This window comes from Myxine glutinosa, chromosome 6, assembly GCF_964187855.1.
Source record: "Myxine glutinosa chromosome 6, kmMyxGlut1.1, whole genome shotgun sequence".
Taxonomy (NCBI): domain Eukaryota; kingdom Metazoa; phylum Chordata; class Myxini; order Myxiniformes; family Myxinidae; genus Myxine; species Myxine glutinosa.
In genome coordinates this window covers 11,985,132-12,009,850 of record NC_136266.1, presented here as the reverse complement: position 1 = coordinate 12,009,850, position 24,719 = coordinate 11,985,132, and the positions used below count along the sequence as shown (strand labels likewise).

Below are 24,719 nucleotides of genomic sequence, written 5' to 3'. Positions count from 1 at the left end.
ATCAAAAAGACAAGACAAGAATCAATAGGGAAATATTTAAAGCAAAAGGAGGGAGAAGGAGAAGAGATAGTCAGGGGTTAAATGCTGTGGGTTGAATGTTGAATGCAGCGTTGAACAGGTGGGTCTTTAGTGATGTTTTGAATGTGGTGAGTGAGGAGGAGTCTCTGATGGTGTGAGGTAGTGAGTTCCAGAGGGTGGGAGCAGCGATGGAGAAGGCCCTGTCCCCCCAGGATCTGAATTTGGTCCGGATGGAGGGGGTCAGGAGGTTGGTACCAGCAGAGCGGAGGTTGCGGGTGGGAGTGTGTCTGGAGAGGAGGTCAGCCAGGTAGGATGGGGCCAGGTTATGGAGGGCTTTGTATGTCAGGAGGAGGATTTTGTACTGGATTCTCTGGGGGATGGGGAGCCAGTGAAGCTTGTAAAGGACGGGGGTGATGTGGTCACGGGTCCGGGAATGAGTGAGTAGACGGGCAGCGGAGTTCTGAATGTATTGGAGTTTATTGGTGATTTTTGAGGGTGAACCATAGAGGAGGCTATTGCAGTAGTCCAGACGGGAGGTGATGAAGGCGTGGATGAGGGTTTCTGCAGCCGTGGAGGAGAGGGATGAGCGGAGACGGGCAATGTTTTTCAGGTGAAAGAAGGCTGACTTTGTGATCTGTTTAGTGTATTTGTCGAAGGAAAGGGTTTGGTCAAAGATGACGCCAAGATTCCGGATGTGAGGGGAGGTGGATACTGGGATACCGTCGATGTTGAGGGCAAAGTTATGGGTGGATTTTGTGAGCGTTTTTGGGCCAATGATGATTATTTCAGATTTATCACAGTTAAGCTTGAGGAAGTTGATTTGAAGCCAGGATTTTATTTCAGTGATGCAGTTTGTCAGGATAGAGTGGGTGTCGGTGGAGACGGACTTGGTGGAGATGAAAAGCTGGATGTCATCGGCGAAGCAGTGGAATTGGAGACCATGACGGCGGATTAAGTGACCGAGCGGGGACAGGTAAAGGATGAAGAGGAGGGGGCCAAGAACTGAACCTTGGGGGACACCTTGGGGGAGGGGAGCAGTGGGGGATTTGCAGTTATTGATGGAGATGAACTGGCATCTGTCAGAGAGGTATGATTTAATCCAAGAGAGATATATCAGATTTATATCTGATAAAGATTATGTACACGCACAAAATGTTTGGGAAAAATATAACATCAAGAATCTTGGTGAGTATCACGATTTGTATCTCAAAACTGATGTGCTTTTATTGGCCGATGTATTTGAAGCCTTTAGATCTGTTTGTCGCACTGGATATGGATTGGATCCTGCTCACTACTACACAGCACCTGGATTGGCTTGGAGCGCGATGTTGAAAATGACAAAACAAGATTTGGATTTGATAACCGATGTCGATATGCTTTTGATGATTGAAAAGGCAAAAAGAGGTGGAATTTCACAAGTATGCTCGAGCAGATACGCAAAAGCAAATAACAAATATCTTCCAAATTATGATTCAACGAAAGAGAGTTCTTACTTGATGTACTATGACGCAAACAACTTGTATGGCTGGGCAATGTCTCAAGCTCTTCCTTATGGGAAACTAAGATGGGTAAAGGAAAAAGACTACACAAAGGTTTTACAAGATGTATGTATCTCTACACAAAAACAATTGGATGATTCAAAGGTTGGTTATTATTTTGAGGTCGATTTAAAATATCCTGAAGAACTTCATATCAAACATAAAGATCTTCCATTTGCTTGTGAGAAAGAAAGTCCAAAGAAAGAATGGTTGAGTGATTATCAACGATCGTTTGATATAGGTGAATCAACAAAAAAATTACTTACTACATTATATAACAAGAAAAATTATGTACTACACCAAAGAAATTTGCGACAATATTTATCAAAAGGTCTAAGAGTAGAGAAGATCCACAGGGTTCTAAAGTTCAATCAAAGTCATTGGTTAAAGGGGTACATTGATTTTAATACACAAAGAAGAACAGAGTCAAAAACAGATTTTGAGAAAGACTTTTATAAATTGATGAATAATGCGGTCTTTGGTAAGACCATGGAGAATGTGAGGAAAAGACAAAATATCAGACTAGCAACATCTTGGGAACAAGCATCAAAATTAATTAATAGACCGAGTTTTACTAGAGCTGAGGTCTTTACTGAGAACTTTTGTGCGATCCATTTGGTTAAAGAGAGTATTGAAATGGACAAACCTATTTACATTGGAACATCAATTCTTGACTTGTCAAAGTCATTAATGTATGATTACTTTTATATTAATCTAAAATCAAAGTATAAGGATAATGTGTCATTGTTGTATATGGATACTGATAGTTTTATTTTGAAAATTAATACTGATGATGTTTATTCAGACATGAAAAAGGACATTAATATCTATGATACAAGTAATTACAGTCCAGAGAGTGAGTTGTTCTCTTCTAAAAATAAAAAGGTGATTGGAAAGTTCAAGGATGAATTGGGAGGAAATGTTATGAGTGAATTTGTGGGATTGAGGTCGAAGGCTTATGCTTATAAATACATTGTGAATAACGTTGAAAAGACTGATAAGAAGTTAAAAGGTGTAAAGAAAAATGTCATTAAAGAAACAATAAACTTTAAGGATTATTATAACTGTTTAACAACAAAGAAAGAAGAGTTTAGAAAGATTAATGGAATAAGAAGTTATAAACATCAATTATATTCAGAAGAGGTGAATAAGAAAGCATTGGGGGCTTTTGATGATAAGAGGTTTATTTTAGAAAATGGAATTGATAGTCTCCCTTATGGTTATATAAGTATATAAGATATATATATATATAAGTGATAAGTTAAAAAGGGGGGTTAGGGATTTTAACGGGCTACCGCCACCTTTTTTACTATTATATAAATGATAGAACCAAGTATCAACCAGACTAAAGAGTGGAGGTGTAATCAACCTTGGTATATAAATGGAAAACATAACGAATGTGAAAAATATCAGATTCAAGAGGTTGAGAGAATCACTGGTCAGAAGGTTCTCAAGACGGATAAACGTATTCATTTGTTAAGTGGGGTAATGGAGGGTGGGAAGAAAAATATATTAGAGTGGAGTGAGAACTTTAATGGTTATCAATCGGATAATAAATATTATAATTTTAAAATGGTATGTGGGAGAGGAGGAGGTCAAACAAGAACCCTCCGTGAAACATACCACTTTATACTTTCACAACAAAAGGTTAAGGAACCTGTATACTTTATAAATATACTTGATGGGGATGAGTTCTATAGGAGAATGGAACTCTTAAAAAAGTTAGAAAGAGATAATATATTTATAGGCTCATTAGCAGAGTGGTCTAAGGAACTACATTAAGGGGATAGTGGGGGGAATAGGGTAAAAATTACATGTAAGTGAGAAGGATCATAGGTTCATAAGGCTAGAAGGATTATAGATTCATAAGGCGAGAAGGATTATAGGTTCATAAGGCGAGAAGGATCATAGGTTCATAAGGCGAGAAGGATCATAGGTTCATAAGGTGAGAAGGATTATAGGTTCATAGAGGGAGAAATAGAGGTGTTTATGATTTTTTTTAAAACAGGGGGGTAAATGACATTAGATAGGGATTTCCCATGTTAAACGGAGGTGTCCCAGAAGCAACATTTATCACCTACTCCGCCCAAGCAGGTACGGCCGCCATCGCCGAATTGATTCGACGATCGTGTACGCTTCCTTTTCGACAGACGAATGCCTCCGCTCGGCGGAGGTGAGAGTCCGTGAAAAGAAAGCCACAGGGCGTCCCCCTTGGGAGAGAGTCGCCGCTATCGCATGATCCGAGGATCACTCTCCAAAACGAAAGAGGCACTCTCGTCAATCGTCGCTACAGCGGCTACAGTGGCGCCAGCGATGTCGGCTTTAAGGCCCTCGAAGGCCGCCATGGCGGCCGGGCCCATGGGGAACGTGTCGCAGGCCACGAGGGGGCGGAGCTTCACGGAGAAATTTTGCACCCACTTTGAATCGTGGGCGAACAGCCCAAGAGCGCGTTTCAGCGAAGCCCGATCGCTAGGCGGAGCCATATCGAGCAACGGTCGCAGACGCTCCTTATCCGGAGAGACAGAGCCATGGGTCACGGTGTACCCCAAAAGATCTACCGTGCGTAGAGAGTAATGACACTTAGCCGCATTCATGGTTAGGCGATATTTCTGCGCGACCTTGAGGAAGCGCTTCAGATTAGCGTCGTGATGCTCCTGGTCATACCCACAAACTAAGATTGTCCAGATAGACAAAGACATCGGTCAAGTTGTCCTTCGCAACGAGGTCATCCATAGCCCTCTGAAAACAAACGACTCCGTTAGTTACCCCAAAGGGGAGTCGAGGGAACTGGTACAACCGCTGACCCGATTCAAAGGCTGTAAAGACGCGATCAGCCCTAGAGATGGGGACCTGATGATACGCACTACGCAGATCGAGAGTGCTATAAACGGAATACAGGGCCACCTGGCGTACCAGGGCGTCCATCCCCGGTAAGGGGTAGGCATCCAGCTGTGTAAAACAATTAATCGTCTGTGAGTAGTCGATTACCATGCGCCGGCGGTGGGCCTCACTTCGCACCACTAAGACTTGGGCCCGCCACGTTGACCTACTGGGTTCTATAATACCGTCCTTTAAGAGCTGGGCCGTTTCTTCCGCAATGAATTGCGCGTATGCGCGAGAGTAGCGCCGCGATTTGACGGCTACAGGGGTACAATCAGTGGTCAGGTTGGGGAACAGCGAGAGAGGTTCCACGTCCATCTGAGCGAGGGCGCACACAGCAAGCGTGTCCGGCCCACCCAAGTCTATTTCCAATCGTCCATGCCGCTTAAGGAAATCAAGTCCTAACAGAACGTCGGCACATAAAGCAGGTAATACCATGAGATACACGTCCGGGAACGTGCGTCCCTTTATCACAAGTTTCAATCGACACACCCCTTTTGTGCTCAACCGAAGTCCTTGGGAGGCCATGAAGATCCGTCGTGTTGTCCCGAGAACCGGCCACCCATGTTGATGCACTAGTCGTTGATCGATAAAACTATCCGTAGACCCCGTGTCAATCAAAGCTTGCGCAAAAACGCCCGCGACCTTGAGCGGAATGATGGCCTGCGCAAGGCCGGCAGACCCGGCAGGTATTGTACCGGCCGGGCGAGAAGATCGCGCCTCGCGGGTGGATCCCACTCCGGCTGCAATCTTCCGGGCGTCGTCGGCAGGTTGGGCCTCAGCAGGAGCATAGAAATCGTAATACCCACTGTCAGAGGACGTTCCCACGCCGGCTGCAGTTTGCCGGTCATTCGGGCAGCCCGTGGAGGATCCTCGTGACAAGCGCATAGTTGGATCATCAGCAGTTTCATTTGCCGGAGTGAGTGTGTGTAGGTCGTAAGAGCCGCCGCCAGTTGGCGCTCGAGTCACGTGAGAAGGATCACTGCCGTCTGCAGATTCATATGCCAGAGTGGGTGCATGTAATTCGTAAGAGCCGCCGTCAGATGGGGCTCGAGTCACGTGCTGCGTTTGCCGCACATCAAGAGGAGTTTCCAAAGTAGGAGCATGTCGCTTGTTTGAAGTAGGCGTTCGAACGCCAGTCAAAGTCGGTCGCGCCGTGGCCGGTCGCGTTCGCGCCATTTGTTTCGGCGGCCCGGTGTATCTCACCAAGGTTGTGCATGCAGCCAGAGGCCCGCGAGAAGGGGGTCGGCTCATCAAAGCTGAGTGAGGCGCCCCGTCCGGTGCTCGATCCCTTGGCTCAGCGATAAGCCCATTCAAGGTCGCGCGGGGGCGCGTGCCCCGAGCGGCCTTCCTGCAGACCTTTGCAAAATGGCCCTTGGTGGAGCACAGGTGGCATATGGCTTCCCGAGCCGGGCAGTCAGATCGAGGGTGCTGCCGATTCCCACAAAAATAACATTTTGCGTTCCGGTCAGGCCGTGGCCGGGCAGCGGCGGCAGCAGTTAGGCCGGAAGCGGAGTCCGCTTCAGGAGCACCCAGAGACTCGGCCGTGGTGGTCGGGTCCTCCCCCATATCCTCGGCGGTACCCCTCTCCGGTCGCGCGAGTTGAGAAGTCCCCGCCACGACTCGTGGGTGATCATAAGCGGTGGATTGTTCACGGGCATCTGTAAAGACGCGTGCCAGCCGTAGTGCCTCCGTAAATGTCAGATCCGGGGTCTCCAAAAGTCGGAGCCTCAAGACTCCAGAATTAATTCCGGAGACGAATGAATCTCGGAGCAGGTCGTCCTGCACTTGCTCGTGGGTCCATACCTCCTGCACGCAGTCCGCCAATAGGTAACGCAGCTCCTGCGCGTAGTGATCGATCGATTCCGATGGTTGTTGTCGCCGCTGGGAGAGTTGATGCCGGCCGTGCACAGCGCTCCGTGTTTTTACGTATAGTCGCTTCAGCTTGGCCAGAGCCGTAGCGTACGTCACAAATCGAGCAATGCTCCGGTAAACGGTGTGGTGGACCTTCGACTGTAACACGGACAGCTTCACCGCAGCGGTGGGCTCTGTTTCGTGAGCGGCAAAGTAATTCTCCAGCGTTTTGAGCCAGTGGGTGAACTCCGATCCCGACCCCTCAGCTTGAGCGTCGGCTCCGAGAACCGGTACCATGATCATCTTGTGTTCAGTCATTTCGGCTATCTAAATGATATTAAATGTCGTGAAAATCAAGCTCAGACACGACTTGTCCCTTGGGTAGGTTTAATATCATTTAGATCTGAAGTAACATCCTGTAAAAATACATTCATGCAACAGACATCAGAATCAGAGTATTACATGGGCAATGTCCGATATCAATAGGTAAAACAAATCAGCGCAGCATATAGGGGCGTACATACCATTCAAACTACAGGACTATGTCACAGTAAGTGCCGCTGGAGTGTTCGTGCGCCCCGGTTGTCCCGGGTCTTATAGACGCCCCTTTTTAAGCGAGCACACCCTGGGTTCACCTTCGGTATAATTTCACTACACTCAGCCTCTCTTTTAATGCCTCCCTCACCATCACCTCTTTCAACCTCCACACCTTCATTCTCGGATGGTACTTCACCCGCTGAGCTATCCTCACACCTTTCACTCTTATGTCGCAGACAACCAAGTGGTGGTCTGAAACAACCTCCTCCCCCGGGATCATCTTTGTGTCCCGGAGGTGCCCCCTATCTCGCCTACGCACCATCAGGTCGTCAACGGTTGTCGTCGACCCACCTGACGTGTATGTAACAAGCTTATTATCCTCTTACTGGAAATGAGTATTACAAATCAACAAATCAGCTCCATCAGCAAACTCCAAAATCCTTTCACCTTCCCCATTCCTCACACCATATCCGTAACCCCCATGAACTCCCTCAAAACCGTCCATACTCCTTCCCACATGTCCATTTCGGTCTCCTCCGACCACAACAACTTCCTCATCTTTCACGTTTTCCATCAGCTTCTCTATTGCACACCAGAACTTGTCCTTCTCTTCATCGCTCCGACCGACCTGCGGAGCATATCCCGAGATGACGTTCACCAAGAGCTTTCCAATCATCATTTTCACCATCATCAACCTTTCACTCACTCTAGTCACACTCACCACACTGTCTACAAACTCCTCAGAAAACAGGACACCAACACCGTGCATGCCTTGTGGGCACCCTTTCCCCACAAACTTGTATTTCTGTCCCTGCCTACCCTTCACCATTCTCACACCACTTCCCTTCCATCTCATCTTCTGCACACAACATATGTCCACTCTTCTTCTGACCAATACTTCCACCACTTCTCCTGATCTCCCTGTCATTGTCCCTACATTCCATGTCCCAAACCTCAGAAACTGATCTCCACGTCGGGCATCAGACGTTTCGTCGTCATAAATGGAGTGATTTCCACCCTTGCTTCGATCGGGTTCCCCACCTTAGTTTTGACGAGAGGGAGTGGGGTCCTCCACGGGGTACTTCGGGCTGTACCCTGCCCATATGTAGTTGTAATCGTCATGGTTCCCTTTTTGAGGCAATGTTTTTATGGCCGGATGCCCTTCCTGACGCCAACCCTTTTTGTTGCCTCTTACGACACAGGGATACGGTGTACCAATTCTAAACCGGGGTGCACACAGGTAAGTGTGTTAAATACGGTGTAAGGTACACACCGACATAAGTACACACCATTAATTAATCTTACAAAAGTAACTTTTCTAAACTTGTTCAGAAAATTAAACAATTTCATCAATCACTTGTGGATTTGGCAAAACGGGGTGTCAGAAAGATGCATGATGAAAGGATACTGATAAAAGGATACCTGTGGGAGATGTGTGGCAATGCAAATTATGGGATTTCGTTCAGTTTCCCAGCAATGGATGTTTACATCAAATAGAATTTCAAACAAGATCAAATCACACGGAAAAGTTACGAGATATTCTCGTGAGGGAGTAAAAAGGAAGATAAGGAAAATAATCATGTAATTCAGATCTTTTTGTTTTGTTTTGAAGACAGAATCAAGGCTCGTGGAAGAGCTAACACATTAAACATGAAAACATGCACCGACAAATAACACAAACGATGAAGGGAGCGGGAGACAAGAGGGGAAGAGAGAGGGAAGCACACAAGCACAACAACAGTAGAGAACAGGGACGTTGGTAGATCTGTGGAAGGGGGAGGGCTGAGGAAGGAGGGGTACACGGTATAAAGCAAGTGAACACTGAGGAATTTCAGGAAAGAAGTTGGGAATTGAAAGAGGCGGATTTGGGGTGTTTTATCGGGGGTAGAAAAGATCAAGGTTTTGGATGGGGGAAGATAAGAGATGGTGGTGAACAGCTGTTTTAAAGACCTGGCAAGAGAAGAGGGATTGAAAGGAGTGTGGGAGTTTGTTCCAGAGGCAGGAGAAAAGAGGAATGAAACGGTGAAGGTGAGCAGAGTCTTGATTTTGGCAGTTTCACCAGAAGAGGGTTGCTGGCAGATCTTGTGCATCCTGCAGGAATATTTGGGGGACAGAGCAGGGGGAGCAAGGCCGGAGAGGAGTTGGTAGAAGACAGAAAGACCATGAACCTGCCTGCGATAACAGAGAGAAAGGCCATCAGAGTCAGTTTCATCGTGGGAGATTCCAATGATTCTGAATGCTTTGGTTTCAACCGCGTGAAGCCGAACTAGGTGTGAGGCAGGAGCACCAGCGCAGAGAGAAGTGCAGTATTCCATTGAGCTGCGGATGAAAGCTTTGTATGTGGTGAGGAGTGCCAAGGAAGGACTTCGCACGACGGAGGATGCCCAATCGGCGACTGGCTTTGGAGGCCAGCTTGGTAATGGGGTTTTCCCAGGAAAGATCATGGCAGATTATGAGACCCAAAAGCTTGAGTGACAGCACTTCTTCCAGAGGATTGTTCAGAAAATCGATGGGAGGGTTGTCCAGACAGTATTTTCGGAGAGACAAAGTGAGAGTGTGAGATTTGTCAGGACTAACAGACCTGTTCCACTTGTTTGACCAGTTTGTGATATTGTCCAGGTCTGTAGAGAGTGAAGAGGCTGCTGCCTGCCGTTCTGAGGGTTGAGATATGGGGGGGCAGAGAGTGGAGTCATCAGCAAAGAGATAGAGAGGATTTTCCAGGGAGTCGGAGAGATCATTAATGAAGACCAGAAAAAGCACAGGGCCCAGAACACTGCCTTGAGGAACTCCACCCGGAACAGGAAGGGGAGATGAGAGAATTCCATTGAGGACCACATGTTGACTGCGACCTGAAAGGAAGTCCGCAAGCCATGCGTGGAGGTTTCCATGGATACCATAGGAGGAGAGTTTGGTGAGCAGGGCAGGGTGCCAGACCGGATCGAATGAACGAGATATGTCAAGGGAGAGTGCTCTGATTTCATGTTTGGCATTGAGGACCTCCATCCATTGTTGAGACAGCAGAAGCAGCATGTCCAGAGTAGAATGACCTGGTCTGAATCCAAATTGATGATCCGAGATAAAGCCATTGGAGAAGAGGAAGGATTTGATGTCAGTAGCGATGATGGATTCCATGACCTTGCTGATTATTGGGAACAGGCTGATTGTTCTGTAGTTGTAAGAATCTGTTTTTGCACCTTTCTTAATACTAGGGCATGCCCGTACTATATATAAGCTAGGACGTGCCCGTACGTGGGTGCCCGTTCCTTGCCAAAAAAAAAAAAAAAAAAAAAATTTGTGTAGGGGTGTGTGTGTGTAAACATCCTAGGGCGTGCCCGTACGTGGGTGCAAAAAAACATGCGTGCAAACAACAACAACAAAAAAAAACTTTGAAACCACGTGGCAGTAACGACCACAGAACCCCCCCCCCCCCCTCTATTTACATGAATGGTTTGGTCCATTCGCAACGACCACAGAACCCCCCCCCTCTATTTACATGCAATGGTTTGGTCCATTCGCAACGCCAAAGCGAACGGCGAACGGCTAAATCGCCATAGCTCGGTAAGTACTTGTCCGATTAATATGAAACCTTGAAAAGGCACATCCTCGGGTCCCCAGCAATATACCTGGCAAGTTTAAAGTATATCGGACCCGTGGTTGTCGAGAAACAGCGGTCACAGACAAACATACACACATACACACATACACACATACACACATACACACATACACACATACACACAGAGATTAATGGAATTATAGATAGATGTATAGCGGTAATGTTGGCTGATTTCCAAGCAGATAGCAGATGACCATGAGCAAAAGAGAGGGTGAAGAGAACAGAGAGAGAGTGTGAAAGAGCGGCATAGCAGGATTTTAGGACCTGTGGGCTGATGCCGTCTGGTCCAGTTGCAGACATGACCAAAAATAATCATGTAATTCACATGACCAAAAACATTCATGTAATTCACATGACCAGAAATAATCATGTAAGTCACACGACCAGAAATAATCATGTAATTCACACGACCAAAAATAATCATGTAATTCACATGACCAAAATAATCATGTAATTCACATGATCAAAAATAATCATGTAATTCACATGACCAAAAATAATCATCAAAGTCAATATATGTAAAACGTACACAAAAAAACCATTGATGCACCCTCAACAAGAATTGGGGCCTAATTGGCTGAGCGTCTGAAAAGTAATCTGAAGACTGCAGGTTCATACCGAGCAAGGAAGGCTGTGGCAAACAACCGAGTGTATTTCTTGTAGTGAGACTAGTTCAAGGCAGCTACACCCAATCCCCTGCCAGGATGGACGCTACCTTGAATTGACCCGTCGAGGCAGATTTGTGAAAATTTGCTGAATCCAAGTCTGCCATGTGTATGAGCATGTGATGCTGCCGACACCGGGTGCGATCACAAACTCTGATGGACAGTTGATATCTTCCGAACGGCATGGATGGGTAGCACCAAAATAGATGTAAAATCAAATTTACATAACTATTCAACAGCTTCAGGAGTAGCATCGTAAATGTTCTTCAAAACACCCTGAAAGGTCGAAGTGGACATTCTAGACTGATCCGTTGTATGGACTGAATGGATGCGCCTCAATCGCACACAGGCTATTTGTGAAAAAAGTAACCACAGTGTACGGATTCGGATTGAGGAAGATGCCATCTTCCTCAAGAACTTCATTCCTGGTTGTGGTGTGCTTGGAGCGGCAATGAGGAATTCCAGTGGTATGTTGGCATTTGGCCATATAAATTGGCTTGGATCCAGAATGGCTTCCTCAATTTCAACCTGAAGATTGCACTTGATTAATATTCTGCAGCTGCAGGCGAGTGATTGTTCATTGCAATTAACTCTCAATTAAGGATCGAATTGGGTAATTATTTGGAGAGGTCCAAAGAAGGGGCACAAAACCGATCATCTCCTTATTAAACCATTAACCACCAGCATACAACATGTGTAGCAACACACATTTATCACAATAAGGCCATGTAAGAGAAATTTCTCACCTCAGCATGGCCATTAAAGGCCGAGTGATGTAGTGCGGTCCGTCCGGCACGATCTGACACGTTCACACTGCTCAACAAAGGCACGAGCGCTTCAGCACACTTGAGGGACCGGTTTGCGGCAACCACATGCAGTGGAGTCTGCCAGTTCTTGTCACGTGCGTTCACATCCGCCGCATGCTTCAGGAGCACCTGTACAGCCGCCTGTAGATGAGTAACAAGTCAACGCACATACGACCCTTTTCTTCATGCCTTTATCAACGAGGCCCGTTGATAAACGTGGCAGCAAAACCTGCTCATGGCTCCAATCAGCAATGACTTTCAAACCGTTCACACTGCCATGTCGTTACAATCCAAGGTTGTCACTTTTAAAATTGACCCCCTAATTTAAAAAGTGTGGTCCATGTTTACTTCATAAGCCGTCTTTCGTGGCATTGAAGAACTAGTCTTTGACTGAAAAAAAAGACTCACAAAAGGACAGCGGCAATTTGAAAGATTTTCTTCAAATCCCAAAGACTAAATGACAAAGCTGTACTGAACCTTTTAAAAAAACACATTTTGAAAACAGATGCCATGCAGCCTCTGAAGGCCTTATTATAAGGTTATGAACAGTCATGGTCAAAATTGATACCACTTGGACAGACTCCCTCGCGTTCTGCAGACGGAACGGAAAAAGGAACGGAAGAACAACAAAAATAACAAGAACAATACCATGTAACAGCAAATTCCGCACAGATAGGATGTCCTCGTAAGAGTCAAGTTTCCAATACCTACCTCACTGCGGGACGCGCAGGCTCGGTGGAGAGGTGTGAGCCAAGTGCTGTCTTTGGAGTTGACACGTGCCCCTGCATGTGGACAAACATATATGATGGGAAACACATCAAACAAGTAGAAATCACCACTGCCATTTGGTGCGGGTGTTTCAAGATCACAGCACGTGAACATTAAAAAAAAGTTACAATGACAGAAAGACTATCAAATAAGATTTTGCTTACTATACACATCTGGAATCACATTCTCGGTCCACAACCTTAGGAACAAACTGCAGGAAATTTGTGGACAGACCCTAACCAAGGCCGCATCTGCAAGAAGGGCATTTTTGCAGTCATCACCGATCCAGGCTTTATCTGTCTCTCTCAAGTAGAAACATGTTTCTAACAACCCAAATATATCATACATGAGGTATTACATATCTGCACCACATGCAACACCAACACAAGGTATGTAGTGTGGCAAGCAATTAAATATTGATTTTAAAAACGTTTTGTTTGTGAAATTTTTTTTTTTTTAATACAATGTTGAAACATTTATTTTATATCCACAAGTTGAAAATGTTTTGCTTAATCTTGTCAGTCTGTCTTCTCTATTACTTTTGTAAAAGCAATTTTAGTAAAATCTGCTTTTGTAAAATGAATAAAAGTACAGAGAAGTGCTGCTACTGTATATCCGAGCGAGATGGTAGTTGTCACTGTGATTCACTCCTGCTTTCATACATGGCAGTGCACCGTGCTCGACTGCATTTGTTCCTGGATCCGTGGCTGAGACAGCCAATATAGCTCTTGTTGTTGCACCAATAGTTTTGTTGCAGCGTTCAGCCGTGCCCCGCAGTCTGTCCTCGGTTCAGCCGTGCCCCGCAGTCTGTCCTCGGTTCAGCCGTGCCCCGCAGTCTGTCCTCGGTTCAGCCGTGCCCCGCAGTCTGTCCTCGGTTCAGCCGTGCCCCGCAGTCTGTCCTCGGTTCAGCCGTGCCCCGCAGTCTGTCCTCGGTTCAGCCGTGCCCCGCAGTCTGTCCTCGGTTCAGCCGTGCCCCGCAGTCTGTCCTCGGTTCAGCCGTGCCCCGCAGTCTGTCCTCGGTTCAGCCGTGCCCCGCAGTCTGTCCTCGGTTCAGCCGTGCCCCGCAGTCTGTCCTCGGTTCAGCCGTGCCCCGCAGTCTGTCCTCGGTTCAGCCGTGCCCCGCAGTCTGTCCTCGGTTCAGCCGTGCCCCGCAGTCTGTCCTCGGTTCAGCCGTGCCCCGCAGTCTGTCCTCGGTTCAGCCGTGCCCCGCAGTCTGTCCTCGGTTCAGCCGTGCCCCGCAGTCTGTCCTCGGTTCAGCCGTGCCCCGCAGTCTGTCCTCGGTTCAGCCGTGCCCCGCAGTCTGTCCTCGGTTCAGCCGTGCCCCGCAGTCTGTCCTCGGTTCAGCCGTGCCCCGCAGTCTGTCCTCGGTTCAGCCGTGCCCCGCAGTCTCTCCTCGGTTCAGCCGTGCCCCGCAGTCTGTCCTCGGTTCAGCCGTGCCCCGCAGTCTGTCCTCGGTTCAGCCGTGCCCCGCAGTCTGTCCTCGGTTCAGCCGTGCCCCGCAGTCTGTCCTCGGTTCAGCCGTGCCCGCAGTCTGTCCTCGGTTCAGCCGTGCCCCGCAGTCTGTCCTCGGTTCAGCCGTGCCCCGCAGTCTGTCCTCGGTTCAGCCGTGCCCCGCAGTCTGTCCTCGGTTCAGCCGTGCCCCGCAGTCTGTCCTCGGTTCAGCCGTGCCCCGCAGTCTGTCCTCGGTTCAGCCGTGCCCCGCAGTCTGTCCTCGGTTCAGCCGTGCCCCGCAGTCTGTCCTCGGTTCAGCCGTGCCCCGCAGTCTGTCCTCGGTTCAGCCGTGCCCCGCAGTCTGTCCTCGGTTCAGCCGTGCCCCGCAGTCTGTCCTCGGTTCAGCCGTGCCCCGCAGTCTGTCCTCGGTTCAGCCGTGCCCCGCAGTCTGTCCTCGGTTCAGCCGTGCCCCGCAGTCTGTCCTCGGTTCAGCCGTGCCCCGCAGTCTGTCCTCGGTTCAGCCGTGCCCCGCAGTCTGTCCTCGGTTCAGCCGTGCCCCGCAGTCTGTCCTCGGTTCAGCCGTGCCCCGCAGTCTGTCCTCGGTTCAGCCGTGCCCCGCAGTCTGTCCTCGGTTCAGCCGTGCCCCGCAGTCTGTCCTCGGTTCAGCCGTGCCCCGCAGTCTGTCCTCGGTTCAGCCGTGCCCCGCAGTCTGTCCTCGGTTCAGCCGTGCCCCGCAGTCTGTCCTCGGTTCAGCCGTGCCCCGCAGTCTGTCCTCGGTTCAGCCGTGCCCCGCAGTCTGTCCTCGGTTCAGCCGTGCCCCGCAGTCTGTCCTCGGTTCAGCCGTGCCCCGCAGTCTGTCCTCGGTTCAGCCGTGCCCCGCAGTCTGTCCTCGGTTCAGCCGTGCCCCGCAGTCTGTCCTCGGTTCAGCCGTGCCCCGCAGTCTGTCCTCGGTTCAGCCGTGCCCCGCAGTCTGTCCTCGGTTCAGCCGTGCCCCGCAGTCTGTCCTCGGTTCAGCCGTGCCCCGCAGTCTGTCCTCGGTTCAGCCGTGCCCCGCAGTCTGTCCTCGGTTCAGCCGTGCCCCGCAGTCTGTCCTCGGTTCAGCCGTGCCCCGCAGTCTGTCCTCGGTTCAGCCGTGCCCCGAGTCTGTCCTCGGTTCAGCCGTGCCCCGCAGTCTGTCCTCGGTTCAGCCGTGCCCCGCAGTCTGTCCTCGGTTCAGCCGTGCCCCGCAGTCTGTCCTCGGTTCAGCCGTGCCCCGCAGTGTGTCCTCGGTTCAGCCGTGCCCCGCAGTCTGTCCTCGGTTCAGCCGTGCCCCGCAGTCTGTCCTCGGTTCAGCCGTGCCCCGCAGTCTGTCCTCGGTTCAGCCGTGCCCCGCAGTCTGTCCTCGGTTCAGCCGTGCCCCGCAGTCTGTCCTCGGTTCAGCCGTGCCCCGCAGTCTGTCCTCGGTTCAGCCGTGCCCCGCAGTCTGTCCTCGGTTCAGCCGTGCCCCGCAGTCTGTCCTCGGTTCAGCCGTGCCCCGCAGTCTGTCCTCGGTTCAGCCGTGCCCCGCAGTCTGTCCTCGGTTCAGCCGTGCCCCGCAGTCTGTCCTCGGTTCAGCCGTGCCCCGCAGTCTGTCCTCGGTTCAGCCGTGCCCCGCAGTCTGTCCTCGGTTCAGCCGTGCCCCGCAGTCTGTCCTCGGTTCAGCCGTGCCCCGCAGTCTGTCCTCGGTTCAGCCGTGCCCCGCAGTCTGTCCTCGGTTCAGCCGTGCCCCGCAGTCTGTCCTCGGTTCAGCCGTGCCCCGCGGTCTGTCCTCGGTTCAGCCGTGCCCCGCGGTCTGTCCTCGGTTCAGCCGTGCCCAGCGGTCTGTCCTCGGTTCAGCCGTGCCCCGCGGTCTGTCCTCGGTTCAGCCGTGCCCCGCGGTCTGTCCTCGGTTCAGCCGTGCCCCGCCGTCTGTCCTCGGTTCAGCCGTGCCCCGCGGTCTGTCCTCGGTTCAGCCGTGCCCCGCGGTCTGTCCTCGGTTTAGCAACGCACCGGTCTGTCCTGGGTTTAGCAACGCACCGGTCTGTCCTCGGTTTAGCAACGCACCGGTCTGTCCTCGGTTTAGCAACGCACCGGTCTGTCCTCGGTTTAGCAACGCACCGGTCTGTCCTCGGTTTAGCAACGCACCGGTCTGTCCTCGGTTTAGCAATGCACCGGTAGGGCGGGTCATACTCAGGTGCCAAAATGAATCTGAAGGAAATCCTAACATGAGGGGTGTCTATATTATGTGTTTTTTTTTAGGGGGAATTCAAATATGAGTTTATTTTTTGGATAGGATAACTCTAACCTACATCAATCTGTATTTCTAAATTGCCAATTTTACCCTTTCGAACCCCTTTATAAGATATTAAAAGATATAAGGGAAATCATTCATATTGACACAGCCAAATCAAATGTACATATTTATTAACAGGTGAACTGCATGTATATCACTGGTTACAATTACAAAGATCAATCTCCTTACTTCTTGAACTTTACCAGGTTGCACAAGTCCTGCTTTGACTCATTCTTGGACATCAGCCTCCTGCTGGTCTCCTGAGCCCTGATGCCTCCATCCCTCTTTTCCTGTGAGAAGTACTTAGCAGAAGCCTCAGTCACCATTTTAACAACCCTCTCAATGCTTTGTGTGTGGCAAGGCCAGTTGAGCACCTCCATGGGGGTGTTGATGAAGTTCTTCACCTCCGAGGTGCTTAGGGAGCAGGTGAGAGGTGGCTCTGACACACCTTCTGATCAGGTTACCAATGCTGGAAGCATCACAGTTGATGTCAGGTGTCTTTCTGGTCCTGACAGAGGAGTCCCCCAGCTGAGTGTCTGGGTCCCCCTCTCCCCTGATGGCCAGGATTCTCTCCACCCCCTCAGTCCTCTCCTTCTGATCCTCAGAGCACAGCAGTGTTTGGAGGATGGCTTCACTGTGGGCATACCAAGCAGATCTTCTCACAGTCGGCATCACAAGGTCCAGCACCTCCTTCCTCTGGGACTTGAGGCAGTCCAGCTGAAACAAGATGTGCCTCGGCCCTTCGATCCAGGAGTGCTTGACTTTCACGTTGAACCAACATGGATAATACACTCCAATGATGAATTCCACAATGAATTGCAGATTCTTCCGGTTCTTTCCTTTCAGTCCATGCTTTGATACCCAGAGCCTGAGAAGTCTGTTCGCTGTGGTTTACTGGTCCAATCTCCACTAGGGCCAGCCTTGCAGGAAGCACTCCATCCCTGATTGCACAGACAATTTTATAGCCATAGTGTTGATCAGTTGAGAGATCTTCAATGGCCTTGTCAGACAGCTTGATCAGTGGAGGGCCAACAAAGATCCAGGTGAAGTTTGGATTGATATCTAAGTCTGTAGCAGAAGCAAGGAGCTTTCCTATTGGCCCGGAAAATGTGTTGTCTGACAGGGTAGGGCCATCAAGGTGAACAATGATATGGCGCAGGGGAAGTTCACCAGTGTGCAGGTTGCACACCAACCAGACCAGCTTTCTCCCCAGGTGCAGCTCCAGCTTCCACATTACTCCAGCTTTCACACCAGTGTTGACATTTGTTGAGTCTCCTCCAATGGCCCACAAGGCCTTATCAAAACCCCTCTCTTTCAGCCAGGCAAACAGGACCTTAGCAATCTGCTCTGCATGTGACTCCTCTTTCGTTGCTTTCTCTGGGGTAATTTACATCTAAAATTATTATCTATTTGTTCCTCAGGTTCCTAATCAAAAACGTACTTACTGGCAATGCCATAAGAAGAGAAGACAAGGGGGGAGGGGAAGGGGGAGGGGGAAAAGGGACGGAGAGGGGGAAAAGGGAGGGGGAGGGGGAAAAGGGAGGGGAAGGGGAGAAGGGGAGGGGGGTAGGGTGGAGGGGGAAGGGAGGGGGAGGGGAGGGGGGGAGGGGGGAGGGGGAAAAGGGAGGGAAGGGGAGGGCCAGTCAACAATGACGTTGCAGTTCTCATGGTCGGAGAGCAGCACAACAATCGCGACATCGTCCTGCATCTTCGCAACAGCACGAAGCGGATTTTGGAGACTCAACGATCCTGTGACGCCCTCCAGTACCGGCGTTGCCGGGCGGGGGAAGGGAGACCCGTACATTCGCCCTCTCGACTCACTCGGGCAAAAGCCTCGCACAAATTACACCGTGAAGGCCCAATGGCCATGTCTATGCCACAAATCAAGTACGTGAGCGAGTCGGGCGCACCGAATTGAAAATATATAGAACGCTCATACTCCGTGAAAAGTGAAGCCGCCGTGTCGCCATCTTGGTTAGCACGACTCGACCAACTCGCTTCGCGGATCTCGTTTGTTTTGAACATGTGAATTACGTGCGAACGCGTAACTGAGAGTTTATGGCGGCAAGGAACATCACGTGATCGCTCTGAGCGAATCAGCGCGCTGCTCTGCCACCTGCTCAGATTCCGTGTATAATATTCCTCGCTGAAATGTGCTGAGGTAAATATGAATAAAATATATGGATCTCGTAAAGATGAAAGAAAAAAAAACCTATGTGGTGTGAATGGCAATGTTCCTCGCTGAAATATGAAAAAACGCAATCGCTTTTCGCTCTGAAATACGTGCGAACGCGTAACTGAGTTTATGGCGGCAAGGAACATCATGTGATCGCTCTGAGCGAATCAGCGCGCTGCTCTGCCACCACCTCAGATTCCATGCATAATATTCGTCGCTGAAATGCGCTGAGGTAAAAATATGGTCAAAAAATATTATGAAATTTTTTTTTTTAGGTCGGCCATGTTCTTCCCAGGCTCAATGGCCATGTCTATGCCAAATATCAAGCACGTGAGCCTCTCCGTTTAGGAGTCTATCGGTAACATTACACACACACACACAAACTGTGTTATATATATATATATATATATATATATATATATATATATATATATATATATATATATATACATATATATATATATATACATATATATATACATATACATACATATACATATATATACATATACATATATATACATATACATATATATACATATACATATATATACATATACATATATATACATATACATATATATACATATACATATATATACATATACATATATATATACATATATATACATATACATATTGTTACAGACACGACTTTGATGTTAAGGTGGGCCGAGCGGAATGGCCGCCGTGTCCGCACAAATTACCCGATTGTACTCGAACGTCGACGAAGCCGCGCTACGCTGGCTCAATAGGAAAGAGAAGACACCCGGCTGGGTTATAATGACACAATACGACACCAGGGGTTCAGTTCTCAAGACCTCCGGAGGAGGTTATATTCGTGCGGAAGGTCAGATTACAGGGACGAGAGGTACATCATAGGAAGACAGGCACTTAGACACAACCTTATATTATTCCCGACAGACCACAGAGAAACAGGACAAAAACTGACTCACACGGGGATTGATGACAAGGAAAGCGGGTATTCGATGGCCAGCACAAGGTGCACCTTGTGCTCAGGGACAGGATGGCGCGGCCCAAAAGATGCAGGAGGTCTCTCAGCGCTCGAGGTGGCGTCTTGTCGTCTCAAGCTGGGGGCGCATCTCACGTCACATCCGGCGCGGGGCCGCGTATATCCGGCGGGGAGTGACACGCCCTCGGCTCGTTAGCTCCGCCTCGTGGAATCGGCACGTTGCTTCTCATTGGGTGCGTGCGGGGGGTTTACCAGGCTCCGCCCTTGACGAGGAGCTGACAAGGCGCCCCTTCGTGGTAACCCCGTGGAGCGCATGGTCTGGAGCTAATCGAGCCGGTGTGAGGACGCATCCTCCCCCGCTCCGCCGCCATCTCCTCTGTTGTTGTTGTAATTGTTGTTGTAGTTGTTGTTATTGTTGTTGTTTGGGGAAGAAGATGGGAGGAGGTATGGGAAAGGTCCTAAACTCACTACTGATGCCATATCATCACATTCTGGTGCAACGAAGAGTCATAATTAATGGAGACGAGGCCTTAACTGACATAGAATAAGAATAACTAGGAAGATGTCCGAAAGTTGTCTACGTGTGGTGCGGTGGACCTGGGCACGACATTTAATGGGGGAATAAGGGGAAGGTCGGCTCTACTGATTGTTATTTACATGCAATGGGACTAGGGAATGGGGGATTGGGGAAAGTTGGGGAGTATTGGAGAAAATAGGGGAATATTTACAAGCGGATATGGAGGCCAAATTCCATATTCGCAACATTGCACCCTTCTCTACCCTCGGGGCGTCCCGACCCGATAAATTTTTACCTACTTTAGTGTGGCACGCAATGTAGTTCCCTCTACTATTAACTCTACCCTGAGTGCGACAGTTTTACAGATATTCACAAATGAGTAAATATGTCCCCCTGCGACGTTGCACCCTTCTCCTCACAGAAACACACCCACAGGATAACCGAATCCGGAAAGAATCCTCAAACTAAACATACAGCCGGTAGGGAGCATTATTTACAAGACTACGCTGCTATTTACACTACGATCCAGGACCTGTCTTTGGAGGAACACATGCAGATGTTATGCATAGAGAGAGCGCGCTTGCCAGCATCGATACACCAACCCACGAGTGCTCTGTGGCCGACGGCCTTTAATAACGTGCAGAGCACCCTTTCCCAGCATCAAAAGCACCACCCCACCACACAGTCAGCACCATCCGGTGCAGTCACCATTGTTCATTGGTATAAAAATAAATTCGACAACCCCTAACCCTGCAGGTGTCTCTTGCTCTTCTTGTGGTGCACTTGGTGGTAACTAAAAGTGGTTCACCTGTATGGCATAGGTGCCACGTTGACCCATAGGTCCATCCCCGGGTGGTGCTTGGCCGCAAACGACTGCGGTCCATTGTGGGTGGCCACAAACATTGCGGTCCATATGGTGTATCGATCCCGGCAGCAAACAGCGAAAGTGCAGGCCCACAACTGCGCAGCCAGCACCTCTCTCTCCTCTCTCTCTACCCCAAAGCCAGATCCTCGGAGGTGGGAGACAAAAGAAGAAACAAGTGAGTAAGGTGGTAAGGGCGCAAAAGTGCACGCAATGTAAGGTGATGCACACTGGGGGCACATGGGAACCAGGTGAGACAGGTACGTTCCTATCGTACGCCCCCCCCCCCCACCAGGTAACCTACATGGCCCCTCCCTTACCCCTTACTGTATCCACAAAACACAACACTACCCATAAACATCTACTTTACAAATCAACAAACATCCCTACTGTCTTCCCCGTTCCTCCCATATACCAAATTCGTCTTCTCTCCCTCCTAACCAATCAAATTTGCCATTTTCAACTCTCATCAAAATTTGCCATCTCCAACTCAACATCATAATTTGCCATCTCCAACTCATCATCAGTCCCTCCTAAGGAGGGAGAGATGGAATCACCCCAATGTCTCATCCACGTCGTGATGCGTCTCACCAACCCACACAGCAATTCATCTCCTGCAACAAACAAAGAAAACACAGGTGTGGAGTCATCATCATCACCACAGGTAAGTGGCTGCGTATGGTGCGACAGGTTCATCAATCCTAACTATTTCCTAAATGACTTTAACAACTTTACACTACCCGGGGTCTTCCTCCGGCCAAACCATTGGCCCTCTTACACTATGGGTTCTAAAAACCAATTCCCATTGGCCAACCTGTGGTGCTCTTCAATTTGGGGTCTCACTCCCCCGATTCATCTCCCGGTGCCCTCGCACAATTTCTGGGCTGCGGCGTGTACCTCTCCCAGTGGGTCTACCCACCTGCACACCTCCACCACTGCAGTTGCCTCCGAGCTTACCTGCTCCTCACCCTAACCTAACTACCTGGGGAAGGCCCTCTGGCTCTCTCCCCACTCCGTGCCCTCTCTGGCACTGGGCTGCCCGATCCACACCCGGGATCCTCAGGCACCCACTCACAACTACCGGCTCCCAGAGCCCACCTGCGGCCTCACCTGGCCGACATCCTCACAGTGGTGGAGTGCCCAACCAACTACACACACTAACAGGCTACACGCCCAGCCATTTCCACAACACTAATGCACCCATTCACAACACCATTCTGCAACCGCACCACAAATGCCAATATCCAACCACAATTTACCTGCACCCTCTACCTAACACTTACACTACCCGCCCCGGGTGCTCGTGAAAGGGGTCCACTCTTCCCCCATCCACACCTTCGCACCATGCACACCACTCCGTACCACTCACTCCAACTCTCTCCACACACCTGTACCTGCACACCTGTGCTCTCACACCTGGTGCCACCTGCACCCTTCTCTCCCCAAGCGCATTCGCGCTGATCCACACACTCACTACTCATACACTGCTCCACACACCTGTCCAGTTGCACACCTGTGCAATCACACCTGTTCAATTCTCACAAACACGGCATCATCTCAGCTAACTACTCCCTTCTGAAACTTGCGCTTCCCAGTCGTCCCTTTAAACTATTGCGCTCCCTCGTCATTATCATCCATACTAATCTACCTGCGTCCCCACTACAGGTATCAGTCACTAACTAAACTTAACGTTACCTAATGTCAATCTCTTCTAGATCCCTACTAATAACCTAACCCACCCGGGCTAGTTTTCACTGCCATACACCCCATAATCTAGTGCTCCTTTGCCCCCCCATGTGAGGGATGGTGGATTTGCCATCCCACCACATCGGGGGTCTCTCACTACCAATTTTGCACATCAGATTTCAACAAATCAAAAATTTGGCCAATCACTGCCCATCCTCTGCCAATCACTACTGCCAATCCTTTGCCAATCATCAAATTTTGTTTTTCTCTAATTTTGGGTCCAAAACACTAACCTCATCACCCAGTCGACTCACTAATACCTCTCGGTGCGCCAATCCCTGTCCAAAGCCCGGCTTCGTAAAGCCAAGCAATGGATGCTGGTTGTTTTGTGCCAGCGGCTGGATGCGTCCGGCACTCGGTGCAGGGACGGGGGCTTACCCGGGCCGAGATCCCACGCATCACCTCGGCGTGGAGCCATCCAATGTCCCGATCTCGACCTGCCGGAATGCCTCAACAAAAGGTGGTCGCCATGACGACCCTTTCTATCAGGCTGCCAGCTCCGCCTAGTGGAGCCTGGACGCGGCCGTTCAAAGCGAGGCCCGGCACGCACCGAGGGCCTGCTTCGGCTAAAAGTCGCTCTAACCTCTAACCCGTGTAACGTCGATGCTTCACCTGGACGCTTACACTCCGCAGCCCGTTCCTTGCTCACACATCCAGCTGTGCCCATGCTCCTCGTACCGTTCCTTACACACCCAGGCACACCCATTCCACTCACAGCCTTGGTCACACACCTGACCACCGAACACTTTGGCACACATTCGTTGGTAGCACACCTCACCAAAACACCTCTTCGCGCCCCCTCCTCTGTCACCTCCTCTGTGACAATCACAGGTGTGCTCTCATTCGCACACCCAACCACGTGCCTCACTACCAATTCCAGCGTGCATTCCCACTCACGCTCTACCATTCCAGGTGTGCATCCTTCCATCCCAGGTGTACATCCTCGCTCACCTGTCACAACTAACTCACGCTCCATGTCACTCTCACTACTTTCACCTCCATTCCTGACAGAGCACTCACCCTTACTCTTGACAGCGCACTCTTTCCCCATGCACCTGTCCGTCACACACCTTTCTCGCGCACACTCCTGCGCACACTCTCCCGTCACACCCTCTGTAACACTCCCCACAGGTGGACACTCTTCCTTACTTCTGACAGCGCACTCTTTCCTCATGCACCTGTCCGTCACACACCTTTCTCGCGCACACTCCTGCGCACACTCTCCCGTCACACCCTCTGTAACACTCCCCACAGGTGGACACTCTTCCTTACTTCTGACAGCGCACTCTTTCCTCATGCACCTGTCCGTCACACACCTTTCTCGCGCACACTCCTGCGCACACTCTCCCGTCACACCCTCTGTAACACTCACCACACCACGCTTCCATGTGCTCCCTCGCACACGCGCTACGACCGACTCACTCTCGCCAGCACACTCACTCCTTGGCACGCACTTTTTCCTCACACACCCCAGAGTCGGACTTTCTTGCACACCTCCATTTTCGCACACCAGACCTGTCGCACACTTCACCAACGGCCTTTCACGAACACCCGGATCCAAACCAATCCCCAAGCTTTTTAAATCCCCTGGCGCATCATACGCACGACCATATTGGTCACCACTTACACCGGGTCCTCTTCCTCTTCGCTTCTCCTCCATCACCTGCGAATCCCTCATCCGGTTAATGAGCACATCATCACGATCCAAACACAGACTTTGGACCAATTCTTTTATCTCCTCTTTTATCTCTTTCTTATCCCCTCTCCGTCGCTTCTTAATTTCACTCATCCCTTCTTCCACTTCTTCTAATTTGTGCTTCACCTCTTTTATTCCCCGGTACGTCTCCTCAAGCTCGTCCTCCAAGGCTACCTTGACCGTTTCCAGGTGCGTCCTCACCTGCCGGTCCTTCGTCTCCATTACCTCTATCACCTCGTCCAACCTCGTTGTCAGTCCCTCACGTACCATCTGACATTCCCTCTTCGTCGCTACCAAGTCATCTTTTAGTTCTTTCTGTGTCGCCTTTAAACCTCCTAATACCGCA

At 49.9% G+C, this 24,719-nt stretch overlaps 1 protein-coding gene across 2 annotated transcripts in view; it reads right to left on the bottom strand.

Moving 5' to 3' along the window:
• The window catches only part of LOC137429591 (serine/threonine-protein phosphatase 6 regulatory ankyrin repeat subunit C), a 237,591-nt gene that overhangs the window by 148,994 nt on the left and 63,878 nt on the right, over nucleotides 1-24,719 (bottom strand). For both annotated transcript variants that reach the window (XM_078779599.1, XM_078779598.1), the window contains exons 4-5: nucleotides 12,626-12,696; nucleotides 11,855-12,055 (exon numbers count right to left, since the gene is read on the bottom strand). In XM_078779599.1, coding sequence (XP_078635725.1) covers nucleotides 11,855-12,055; nucleotides 12,626-12,696 — 272 coding nt within the window. The remainder of the gene's footprint in view (nucleotides 1-11,854; nucleotides 12,056-12,625; nucleotides 12,697-24,719) is intronic.